This window comes from Cyphomyrmex costatus, unplaced genomic scaffold, assembly GCF_001594065.2.
Source record: "Cyphomyrmex costatus isolate MS0001 unplaced genomic scaffold, Ccosl1.0 scaffold306, whole genome shotgun sequence".
Taxonomy (NCBI): domain Eukaryota; kingdom Metazoa; phylum Arthropoda; class Insecta; order Hymenoptera; family Formicidae; genus Cyphomyrmex; species Cyphomyrmex costatus.
Window position 1 is genome coordinate 372,814 of NW_017277190.1, and position 13,321 is coordinate 386,134.

The following is a 13,321-nucleotide window of genomic DNA, read 5'->3' on the forward strand; positions in this document are numbered from 1 at the left end:
CTCCATAATTATTTTAATGACTCTAACAAAATTATTTTTCTAGGTCTAGTTAACTTTTTACGCATTTCAACGCAATTTTATTTTTGATATATACGGAAATTTTAAATACACATCTTTTAAAGTTAGAATTTAGACACAAATAAGCTACACGCCAATCGGATGTGTATAAAACGTAATTACACTGAAATTGAAACAATACATTATCACAAGTTAATGTGTTTAACAAAATCTGTTTTTGGAAAAATATTGAACTAAGTGTCGAAAGATTTCTCCAAATATTATTATTTTCAGTTCCATTTGACTGTACGATCGACTTTTGCGTGCAAATCTTCCGTCAATTTCCGCAAAGCTTTGTCGAAACGCGGACGGTGGTACGACGAGGTACAACAGCCTCCAACTTACATCCCTGCCTTACATCTCCTCCTTCCATCCATCCTTGCCTCTTCTTCGTGCACTCCTCATTCCCTTCTGCATTGCCCCGAAGGGCCGATCTCTTCGTCTTTTTCCCCTTCGGGCCCCTCTCATTCGGTTTGCTCGCTTTGTACCGCGTCACGACTACTTTTGTTGCTCCTCACGCTGCTCCTCCTTTTTCTCTTGCTGCGTCCTCCTCCTCCTCTTTCTCTTCCTTCCCTCCGTCCATCGCTTCTCTCTTTGTCCCTCCGGCTATGCTCGATTCCTCTTTGCTCCGAGATTAGTTCCTTCTTTTTCTCCCTTCTCTCCTTCTTGCCTGCCCTTCGCTTCTCTCGTTCCGAGCTGGTCCAGTTGCTTCTTTTGTTTTGGTCGAGTGAACGAGACCAACGGTGAGTGTACGCGAGAGAGAAAGAGGGACGCGCAGAGAGAATAAGAGAGAGAAATTACGAGCGGAGAGAGACACGGTGGACCAACAAAGAGGGAGAGAGAGAGAGAGAGAGAGAAGCACACTTGAGCGAAGCGTGTCTCGACACGCGAGATGCAGGATCGAATTCGACCGTCAGATCCGGATCCACGAAACTCGCGATCTCTTGGATCATTCCCTTCTTGAAGTCTTCTCCCGCCCCGTTCTTGCCACCCTCCGTTGTTGACGCCCTTTTCTTACCTCCCCCCCCCCCTCTTTCTCTCTCTCTCTTTATACTGATTTAACGTCAACAGAAAAAAATGCTACTGCGTGTCTCGTAAAATTCGCTTCGCCGTAAGACGCTCTGGATGCGCTAATTATATTGGAGGTGTCTGTGATAATTATTATATGCCATATATACGAAAGGAAGAAACGAGGTCTGCATAACTTAACAGGCGATAATATTACTAGTTATGTTGAAACGTAATTCGCGACAACTTTTATATTTTATAGTAGAATTTTGGCTCGTTGAGCACGCACAAGGTTATTATTTCTAATCCATTTTGAAATAAGGTAATTGAACTTTATATGGTTCATCTGAGCGTTTCTTTGTTAAGAACTATTAGTTGTTTTGTGTTTTCAATAGGAAACATTTCTGAATTAATTGATAATATGAGACATTTTCAATAACAAGGAGGTGAAAATCTCGGATTTAACAAACAAGTACATTAAGGAAAATATCTAGGTGGATTAATTGGAGTTTTAGTTAAAAATGGTGCTACGGTTGCAAATGATTGAAATGGTCGAATTAGAATTTTCTGGATTAGAAATTAGTCCTAAGGCCAGCTCAGCGAGGACAGAAGCCTCGAATGGAGCAAAAGGGCAAAGGCTTGATCTCGATGTTCAGTATAGAGAACTGCGAAAACCTTCCTGACAATTCTGTTCCACAACTAATATTTTATAGAATAATAAAATTAAGTCTGCTAGAATTTTAATCGAGATAACCGGAATTCTGATTCGTTCATTATCAATCAGGTATTTTTTTCACAGTCAGTGCAGTTATTTTAGTATATTCCTATTTGCGTGGAGAAGATTCAAGTCCATTTCTTCTCTCGAAAGCAAATTGTATTCAATAGAGTATTACTCGTATCCGTGTCCCACGAGATTCGAGGGTGAGTGATCTCCCTAAACATACCCTGCTGAGGATCTCTCGTGAGGTACGAAGAGTATAGCAGCGCGCAGTGGAACGAGATTCGATGAAGCTGTAAGAGAGACTCGTAGAAACGCGAAGGCGGGACAAAAAGGGAGGACGAGTATCGGCGATCTCCTTGGTGGACGGCCACTTATCGAGTACCCCGCGAACGCGTCGGCTTTCGCATAGAGCAGCACAATGTGCGGGGCATACACTCGCTATTGTGCGAAGATCATTAATGTCATCGGTATCCGACGCATAATACTGAAGCTAAGAGAAAAAGGAAGAGGCTCGGTAACGAAGGCGTAATGAACGGTAGACTCGTCGAATGGAAACCTCGACGCGTTCGCTGATTGCGAATAAAGGAGGAACGATCTCCGCAGCGACGCCGGAGCACGCTTGGACACGCGCGCGCGCACGCTCTTTCCGCCCGGGCACGCGTAGGGAACGAGCAAGACGTGAGAATAGATTGTCTATATACTGAAAAAAAAAAGTCTGCTAATGATAATTACGCCTAGATAATAGTTACTAAAACTTTGGTAAAATATAGTTTCAAATGCCTGATAATACAATCAAAATTAACTAACGTTATAATTTTCTTTTTAATTATTACCAAACATTATTACATTTAGTAATTGATTTATCTTTATTTCTCCGAACTGGTGCGCATAATGTAATAAACTGAAGTAAAACAAACGTATGTTCGTTTCATTTCATTTCAGAGGGTGCAAAAATACTTGATTCCGCTGTGAGAACGTCGATTTCATTCGTTTCCTGATTTACAGTCCAGACTTGCTCGATTTCCATGCATGCTCATTTTTACACAATGATATAGCAAAGATCTCAAGTATTACTATGCTCTGTCCTGCGGGAATAGTAAAAGCGAGCTTGCGGACACGTGGTAATTTACAGCTGGTGTGTACGAGTCGCGAGTAGTCTGTAAACAGCAGGTTTCTTTGTCCCACTCTCCTCTCTCGACACACAGGTACTTCTCCACGCTGCCTCTGCTCTTACGCCTTTCTTCAATTTTTACACAGTCACCGCTTCTCTCTTTTCTGTCCTCGCTATACTTCATCTTCTCTCATATCTCTTTTTGTCGTAAAGCTCTATGCAACGATATTAGTTCCACGTAACGAAAAATAATTTCTGTGCAAAGATATAAAAATAAAAGAATATTGTGATAAAATTAATTCTTTCTAAATCTTATTAGATACATGAGTTTGTTTTAGAAAATAATTGAAACGTTAGACGTTAGTTTAAGTGGTCACTATATCAAAACAATGATTTTTAAAATTCAAACAAACGTTTTGATCTAAATTATAGACCACCTTCAGTGTTGTTTGTACAATAAAGTTTTTTCTAAATTTAGTGATATATTGAAATTAACGCATTATACATAATTAATTTTCGCAGTTTGTACAAATACAAATTATTAATATATTAGGAAATTAAAATTTATTCGCTACTAAAATCTTGCGTTGGTAATAATGCCCTTTTAAAAATTGTTTTTTTTTTTTTTTTTTTAGAAAACACTATTTTTGAAATTATTCTCGGAGCCATCAGAATCCATATATTCCACTTATGAATTAAAGATGCTTACTAATATCTGTATTATTAAATTGTTTGTCAATTTGTGATTTAATTTGTAATATAACGAGCTTCAATTTAAAACTGTATATTTTAAAGCTGATAAATAATCGGCGTACAATTTGTTCGAATTGGAAATACGATCTTGTTCGTTTATTTATACTTTTTTAATAAAATTTTGACATTTCTCTCGTGAAGATAACAACCGCATTTCTTCGTCCACGCTGTTGACTTTCTCGCGCGTCTGTACCGAGGAAAAGTGGACCGCGTAGTTCAGAAGTCATCACACGCGGTCATCGTCTCGGCACACACTCGTGTGTCGTGTATATACACGCGCGAACGCACGCCCAGCATCTCGGTAGTTATTATTACTCCGACAGTAATCCGCTTCGAATCCCAACCTAAACGATCGATTTGCTCCTGTTGCACTACTCTCCTTTTTCATTTCTTGCTCCATCTCGAATCGTCTTGGTAAGGTGTTCATTATATATGCATCCTGCGCGATCTTTTTGCGACACAATTTACTCTAATTCGATTTGCCTATCTATTTATACGAAACCCCTTTAAATAGTCTTTTCCATTTTGTCAGCGAACAGTCATCGATTATCTCCAGCAATGCGTATACATAACGAAAGCGTATTGTTCGCATAATCCCTTCGCCACGATTTATGATTCATTTGGTTGAAACGAATCGTATAAGAGCTCGCGATCTTTCTTGACGCACGTATCGCAGCCTGTCGTTGCATAAGTTTTTTCTATAAACACTTAATTTCTGAATAGATTTGTACATGTGAAAACGAGATAAAATCGTGTCCGTGAAACTATAAATCAGATTTTGATCTTAACGTATGTTTGTCAGATAGAATCTGTCACCATTAAATCTCACAGTCGGTTGAATGTTGCGGGTTTCGAACACTATCGTAATGATGTGTGACATGCCACCCCTACATGGAAAAGAACGGTTTTGTTCATTTATCTAAATAGGAGAACACAACTACTTTTCGTAATCGTTCGAAGATCGTTTGATTTATGTACATTTTCTTATGTATTTTTCTTCATTGAAAAATAAATAAAAGAAAATGAATTCTTTATTCGGCTGAAGCGGATTTTGGTGCTTAATAATTTTCTAACGTCGATAAAAGAAAATTGATTACAATTCAAGTTGCGACATTTTTTAAGAGAGTTACAAATCTTTTCAAGCATCCGTGTAATAAATGCACTATAAAATGGGCTTTAACCGGTGACCAGAGAACCATGGCGCGAACCCTCTCGTTGAGCTCTCGCGGTGACGCCTTATCAGTTCGTATCTTGTACAAACACGTTCCACCTGGTCTTGGACAGTCGCGACCCCACGCCATTTTCTACCGATGCTGCCCACGTTGTTTCGTAACGTTTCACAAGACCACTTTATCTCGTTTTACGCCCTCTCCCTCTCCTTCCATTCCCACCCTTTCCCACTGCTTCCCTGATGCTTCTGTACGTTGGTAACCGGGAGCCGATACTAGTGTAATTTCGTGAAGGCAATTTTTTATTCCATGCGTGAAAAAAAAAAAAAAAAAGAGTCGGTATGAGCCTCGCATTTCTGCCGTTATATTTTATGCCAGGCGATTTATCTCGCTACTATAATCCACGGGCGTATAAAATGTACTATTGCATCTTTCAAGAAACACCGATGTTGCGAACATGCGTGTTCTTTTTACGGGACCCGGACATCATGGGCGAATTGCGGAAACACGCAGGTATCGCTTTTTGGGCAGGAAAATAGTTACCGATTACAGTGTTTTCGACACGGACTGCTTTTGCCGCTCCAATTAAGATTTCAAATCAAGTAGGAAGAAAATGAGTGTATCCTCGACGGTGCGATATCCTCTTTTTATTTGGAAGATTATGATGATGGGTGTTCGTCGTACCGAACAACTGATTATAGTGTTTCTAGCTGATTAGCTCGCTCGATCTTTTCGATAGGTTGTTTCTCGCGCAAGATTCATCGAGCTTTCCAAATTCACGTTTAAGACGAACGCCAGAAACGAGATTTTGAATTTAGATTCACATGTTCACTTTTGATATACTTCAATATATACTTTACCGAACCGATTAGACTATAAGCACAGTTCAATTTCAAGTAGATTATAGGAACACCGAAAGGATAATTTTCCTGAAATATCTAAAAGTTTATAGATAGGTACAGATCCAAAAATAATTTTATGAGGCTATCAAAATGATTATGTATGACGCTTAAACGTAGATGACAATGCTGCAAAAAATTTTTATGTATTCCAAAAATACTTCTATATTCAACAATTCCTTCGCCATAACCATTCGTATAGATTGTTTTTTATCAACCGATCCATCCCCATGGTAACGTGATCGGGTTATTTTGTGGAATTTCTCGCGTAGAGCGATGTCCGTAATCCGGGCTTATGGCCCGCGAGATGCCTAGACATGCTTTAATGTGATTTAAACCCACCGTGTTGCTCGGGCTACCGTATTACGATCGTCGGACTTTTCTCTCTCCTCGCCGGCTCCTCTGTTGACCGACCATCTCCTCGCTGGACCAGTCCTTGAAGAGAGATCGCAACAATAGCAGGAAGAGGAAGAGAAAGATAAAAGGAGAGGGAAAACGAGGAGGGAGATACCTACACGCGTGCGTACACGCAAGAAAGTGGCGTAAAATACGCAGGCAAGGCACGAGTTTTTGCCGGCACTGGCCGGCCGATCGCCTTTGAATTTTAAGCGTTACCCGAAGACCGACCAGAGCTCGAACTCTATACAAGAGAATCCATTGGCGATTGAATATCAAAATTATTAATATTTTTCTATTGATAAAAAACTATAGAACGCATATATTGTTTTTCAAGATAAATACACCATATATTACATGTTTTCGATCATTTTCATGAGCAGAATGAAGTAATTAACCAATTTCAAAGGGAAAGTTAAATAAAACCGGCAATTATATTTATCTGCAGTTATAGTCTTTATTCAAAGTATATTAATTTTTAACTATAATAGTTAACATTTGTGTACTATTAATACACATAAACAATAATTTTAAACAGTTTGGCATTATCTCGCGTGGCGACGGATAATTCTAGACGGTAAGGATTTTGTTTTTTATTTTAAATTAGAATTTATATTAATAGTATATATATAAATATTAATTATTGTAAATTCAAAAATAAATAATTAGATTATATCTTTCGAATAAAGACTTATTTCATTAATAGATAATTGGAAGTTTTATTCAACTTTTTCCTTAGGTGTCTGCGCAATTTCTCTACTCTTCCTTATCAAATGGTACGTATAATTGCGAAATTGAAAAAAAGACATATACAAACGAAGTAGTGCTACGAACAGTTGTTTCAATCTATTTGATATTGCGTCGTGTGTATCTCGTTTGAAACGATTCGACGAGACGAGAGGAATATCCACAGTTGCGGGGGGATAGTCGGACATTGTGTACCTCCCGTTGCACATCTCGCCCTTTGCATCGGGATCTCTTTGAGGAAGCCGCCTCGGTGTAAGAGAGCCGAGAAGAGAGCGGGCAACGCACATACCAGGTACCTCACTGCGGGGCCCGGCAAAGTGACAAGGCCCCAGCAATTATAACGGATGGCGCAAAAAAATGGCGCCGCGGTACGGTTGGAGCCAACCGGCCAAGTCGGCTACCGTTTCTCTGCCCCTTTCGCCAAGAACCTTTAAGTGTGTATATCAAGGAACCCCGATGATTAATCGGTGGGTATCGTGGCAAATCTCGATCGTTCGCGTCGGTTTTAAGTCCCCCGAATTTATTCGACACTCGAGATGAAGCAACAATATATTATATATATATATATATATATGTATACTTATTTATTTATATACGCGTGTGTTAACAAACGCATAAACTAATGTTGTAGATTGTATTGCATCTGCCGCATAATATTTTGCACATAATAAAACATGCACTGTATTATACCTATATCAATTATTCAAATTTTAATTCATTTAGCTTTTGTAAACATACAGTTTTAAATGTAAACATGTTGAAACTCTTAACTCGAAACAAAGCGTACCAATTCAAATCGAGAGGCAGCAGAGAACATTTAATTCCTAATATTAACAGACTGGCATAGGAATGATCGAATACGATACATTGTACTGATATTTTTTAATGTAATTGACCCTGGAGAAGCAATTCTGATTTTTCTTTTAACAAGCAAGGACTCGTTTTGGGGCACAAGATAATAATCATTCCCGCCGGGCGGGATCGAGCTTTAAACGCGAGTATGATTAATTCTGATTCTTCTAGAGATTCCGCGCCATTGTAGTCGGGAATACACGGCTGCGATGTAATCGTAATGAAGAAACGTAGTTTTATTTGTGCTCTTATCATTAAATCACGAACGCGAATCAATTATGCGTGGTAAAAATATCCGAAATTCAAGCCTGTAATCAGCGCGAGCAGCACGGGGGTCGGTTGTAAAACCTCTAATTACAGAATTGCCATTTAACCGTCCATGCCGATCGACACGATCTTCGGCTTCCGTGGAATTTCGAAGATGCTATAAATAATCGGGGATAACCTTGCAACATGAGGGTAGTAATTTAATCCCGACATTGTGCGGTGCGTGATTAATTACTTGTAAATGAAGAATATCGTAAACAAGAATATTATAAACGCGGACTTTTGCTAATATTTTTATGTTTTATATATATATATATATATATTTTACAAAAATTACATGCTATATAATAAAAAAATATTAAAAGAGACGTAACTTTAATTAAATTGCAATAAAAATATAATAATATAACTAATACGAAGCCCATAACAGTCTAGCTGGATCTTATAGTTGCTTATGGTATATAATTTCGCGTGAATTTATACACTGATAGTCTTTCTAAACTGCGCGCCAAACAATGAATTGTCAGTCTTGGAACGCAACTCTCTACCGCAGTACTATCACGAATTAAATTGATTAACAATTTGATAATTAAAAATATAATATTTAATATATATACTATATATAGATATTATATTAACAATAAATCAATTATAGTATTGTAACGTACGGCGTCCCTTTCTTGAGTTACCGCGTTACACAGAGAGGAGCGTTAGGCGAGAATATGGGTGCTTTCCAGCAAGGACAGAATCAGACACTGTGTAACACAGAGAATCGTTTCATCCTCGTAGGCAAACAACAGGGATGCAATGATTCACTGTGTTACACAGTGTCTACTTGTGTCGTAGCTGGAAAGCAGCCTATAGCTCGATAGAACAACTTGTCGTGAGTGAGGAATAGGATTAGGCATACCTTGGCCGGAGGAGAAGGGAAAAGGAACACCATTCTTCTTCTAAATTTGGATGGCCCAGGTTCCGGTAAAGCTGGATTATCGTGGTCAGAACACCACGCATCAACTTATCTCCTTTATTCAGGGAGCACGGCTACACTAAACTACACTTACTTGTCGAGACGCGCCATAATCCAACTACTCTTAACTACGCGCGCCGAGCAGGCCAATCACAAGACCGGATCGAGCACGCCACCGCTGCTAACGCGGCATATTTGAACAGACTACGGATGGGCAAGTCGCTTTCTTACAGTATTTTTTAACGTACCTCAACGTAGCATATTTTTTATCAATCGGAGAAACGTTTATATATAGAATAATCGTTTATAGAAGAAATGTGTGATTCGGAAGATTCAAAATACCTATGTGAATCATAATGTAATACAAACAAAATTGAATGAAAAATTAAATAAGCAATTTTCTTCATTTTTCCTATTAATAATACTTCATTATAATAATATTGTACATACTTGCGTGCGTGCGTGCGCAGATAATTTTGCCCAAAAACGGAATGCGCCTACTAGCGTATATTCACTACTTAAATTCACGCGTCATTTCAAACCAACATCACTACGCAACGTTAAAAATAACATCCGTAGATAGATAATATGGCCAATCTTGCAGTCATTTTACATAGTAGTGCGAAGATAAAACGGTAGATGGCGCTTGGATGAGAATACATGGGATAAAATAAACCGCTCAAAGTGGAATTAAAGCATCCATGTCGTCTATGTTTTTAGATTAATATGCCATCTATCAAGCATGAGGCAAGTTACAGTATTTGATGATAGCTCAAGAATCCGTTAGATGGCTCTTAATGTTGTCTTTATGTTGTGCCACAGACTGTGCCTTCGAAAATGTTTACAAAAATGGAAGCAATTATTTAAATGGCATTTTGTAAGTTATTAGAAAATATTTATTGTGTTATATAACTATGAATATTAGAAACTTTGCGATCAGATAATCATATTTCACTGTTTGTAGAAAGAAATTGTCAAAGATTGGGAACCTAGTCTTATACTTCGCATGCTGGTAACAGCTGGTGAATATGCCCGATTATATCGATATGAAGATTGTGAAGCTGAAGTATGGACTTTGGCATATCAGTTAGCATCAGAAATGAAATGATTATACAATTATTTATAGTATGTTGAGCTATTTATAATAATTGAGAAAAAAAGTTCTACGAATGCTAATATGAATCCTGTTACAGTTACAAGTCGTTGTATATCATTACAAGTCAATTACGATTGGATTATTACTGCTAAGGAACATATCATAAAGCATAGAAATTCTACGAACGAAAATGTAATTGGCACCATTGCTATCTTTTGGATAAGTTTAGCAGACCTCTATTTTGAATATGAAAAGGTAAGAGGAATATAGGATCCTTCTTCAAATAAATTGCCAAAAATACAAACTTATAGATAATGTATAACACATTTTCTGTTTTTTTTATTTTTTAGTATGAAGTCTTTCAGGAATTTTATTTCTTGCTAATAGAACCGTGTATTTGTTAAGTTTAGATGTCATCATACGCAATATTTACATTGATAATATGCAACATGAGAATTATGATTCGTGTATTGTGGAAAGTATAGCTGCAATAAGGACTTTGAATCAAGATCTGTTGTCGAATAAATGTAATTATAATTAAATCATTTATATTTTTATTCTATATATATAATTCTAGATAAAGCTTTATCAAAACGTCAAATTGTATAAATATAAAATTATGAATGCTAATATGAATCAACTATTTATAAAGCAATCTTTTTTTCAGGGACTATGCTGCCAAACTATTAAAATCGCTGTGTTATATCGATCTGTCGCGTTTACAATTGGAGGATTGCGAGGTGAAGCTACAAGGCCTCGAACACATGTTGAACGTCGAAACGTTTCAATTATCGATAGAGGTTTCCACCAGATCCGTAGAAACATCGTTCGTTCATCTCGCAGTGACTCCCACGAAAATTGTAGATGCTGTCAGAGATGCGCCTCAGTATGGTGCTTCCCCAGTGCTCGGCATTAAAGTTTTTGATCCGCCAAAATTCACATCGCATATAAATTGCGATTGCTACAAGTGTAGCAACGTTTCGTATCAGTACTTGGTATTTGCTATCACTTATATCAGAGCGCAGTTATATGCCTTGCAGAATCATACCATGGCACTCGATCATTTCTACGGCGCTTTTCAATTAAGGCAAAGACTATTCAAAGAAGAAAAATCAGTTCTACCCGAAAAACTGGCCTCGTGATGAAATAATGCGATTCTCTTGGCAAACTCGTTTCTACATAATCGATTACATACTGCTATTGATCAATTTTTGTTATTTTCTGAAAGCGGAAGTAACATCAAGGCAAGAAGTATTCAATTTTGCCAATTTAGCGGTCAATATATGCGACAAATATAAATTGCAGTAGCATCCCGTCTACATAACGGTTAAGAACCTGGCATTTAACAATGGATTCCAACCGGTATTGGAATCTTCAGATTTAAGTATGTGCTTTTTGACATATAACTTTCTTTGTCAGAATAAATTTCAGGTGAAATTTTTCCACTTGTATGAGATATATACATACATGATAAAATCTTTGTTGCAGAGTTTACGGTTCCGCAGCCACACGAAATTGATACAACTGACCATGCAAAAATCCCAATTGATCCAAGCGTTTGTGTTACATCATCCGTTCAAAATCATTGTGTCAAGAAATCTCGTTCACTTCGACGTAGAAAAAGCCCAATAGCTTCAAAGATAACTAAAATTAACATGATTTGGAATAATGATGAAGATGATGATAGTGTATCTCCACCACCACCACCTGTGAAAACTATAAATGATATTACTGAGCTGGCGTCTTTAGTTTCAGATATGTCGAACATTTTATTCAACTTGATAGATAAGTCAGATTTACCTGCCACAAAGGAATATGTAGATAAATTGATAGAAAATCTCAAAATTAAATCGAAGATGACAATAAACGGTAAGACGAATAAAAATGTCAATTCGTCTACTTCGAGAAAACCTGAATAGGCTAATAAATTACAAGATCAGACAATTCCTCGACAAATTCGTAAACAGAATAAGTTTTTTAAGAGCAAAACATCGAAAGAATAGAAAAGGCAGACACACCATTAACGAATAAGCATAAAACTGTGCGAAATAAATGTTCCAAATTACCTGTAAATAATGAACACAGTACAAGAACGACAATATCAGAAGATCTCAAAAAGAAAAATCATTTGCTTCTTTTAAAATGACTTTTATATTTTTAAATAAAATCACTTTTAAAATCATTTTTAAATCATATCACTTTTTTTACTTCATCGATTGCATAATTGAAGTATTCGCGATTGTAATGAATTGGAAAGGGAAAAGAAATGTGACCTTTCGAGTAGAGAGAGAGAGAGAGAGAGGGAGAAAAGTTTGCACGTAGCAAGGACAATTACTAAGCTCGTCAAGAGAACAACTTTTTTTTATTAAATATATTCCTTCATAAATTATATAACGCGCGTAATTGTAACTATCGTTTAAAATTTACTTTTATTATCGTCGATGTATCAGAATCGATTCCAGCGCAAACGTGCATTTGACTAACATCGTATGCAATATGGCGGCTAACGATAATATAATCGCTTTCGCGCCTTTTCTCGCTGTTGACATTACGTAGATATCAACAAACGAACTCGAACGAACGAACTTTTTAATCGCATACAGATCGAGTAACCGACAACGGTGTGAATATCAAAGTGATATATAATGGAAGAACCAGTAGAAAAACGACCGAAGGAGTTAGCTTTCACGAAGGAATCAGCTCTCGCTGACATTGCTTCTTCTATCGGTAAGTTGGTCAGAATACGAACCTCTTTTGTGTGATTTCTTATAACAGTTCGAGGGAAAAGATGAAATCAAATAAAGTTAGAAAGTTCAGTTAGAAAATTTTGTAGGAATATTTCGTAATTGTTTATAATAATTCATATTTCGTATTGATATTGGTAACTTAACACTTTGCTATGATTTTATGTACATGTTTATCAAAATGTAAACCTCTCTCTTGTGTCATTTCTACAATAGTTTAAGATAGAAATGATAATATAGGAATAGAATAAAATAGTAGAAAACTTAAAAGAATTTCGTAGGAAATCTTTCATAAATAATTGATATTTTTCATTAATATTTTATGATATGATGTTATAATTTATATAATTGTGTTATATTTTAGGTAATATAGCCAATACACTCAACTCTATTAATAAAAGCTACAGCGACATTCTGAGTGTAAACACTACTGTTGTTAAATGTTTGGTCAATGCTGAGAAACGTGAAAAGGCAATAAATGTAAATAAAGAGGATATAAACTTGACAAAGGAAAAATAATTGAGTATAACAATT

The 13,321-nt window shown here is 36.8% G+C and overlaps 1 protein-coding gene across 1 annotated transcript; it reads left to right on the forward strand.

Moving 5' to 3' along the window:
- The first annotated feature begins 1,586 nt into the window (after positions 1 to 1,586).
- LOC108775681 (uncharacterized) lies at positions 1,587 to 12,145 on the forward strand. The gene is given in 8 exon segments (XM_018542111.1): positions 1,587 to 1,720; positions 9,770 to 9,824; positions 9,912 to 10,037; positions 10,197 to 10,298; positions 10,394 to 10,434; positions 10,711 to 11,165; positions 11,203 to 11,427; positions 11,532 to 12,145. Coding segments are annotated over 8 exon segments (1,569 nt in total). The 3' UTR covers positions 11,963 to 12,145.
- The last annotated feature ends 1,176 nt before the right edge of the window (positions 12,146 to 13,321 follow it).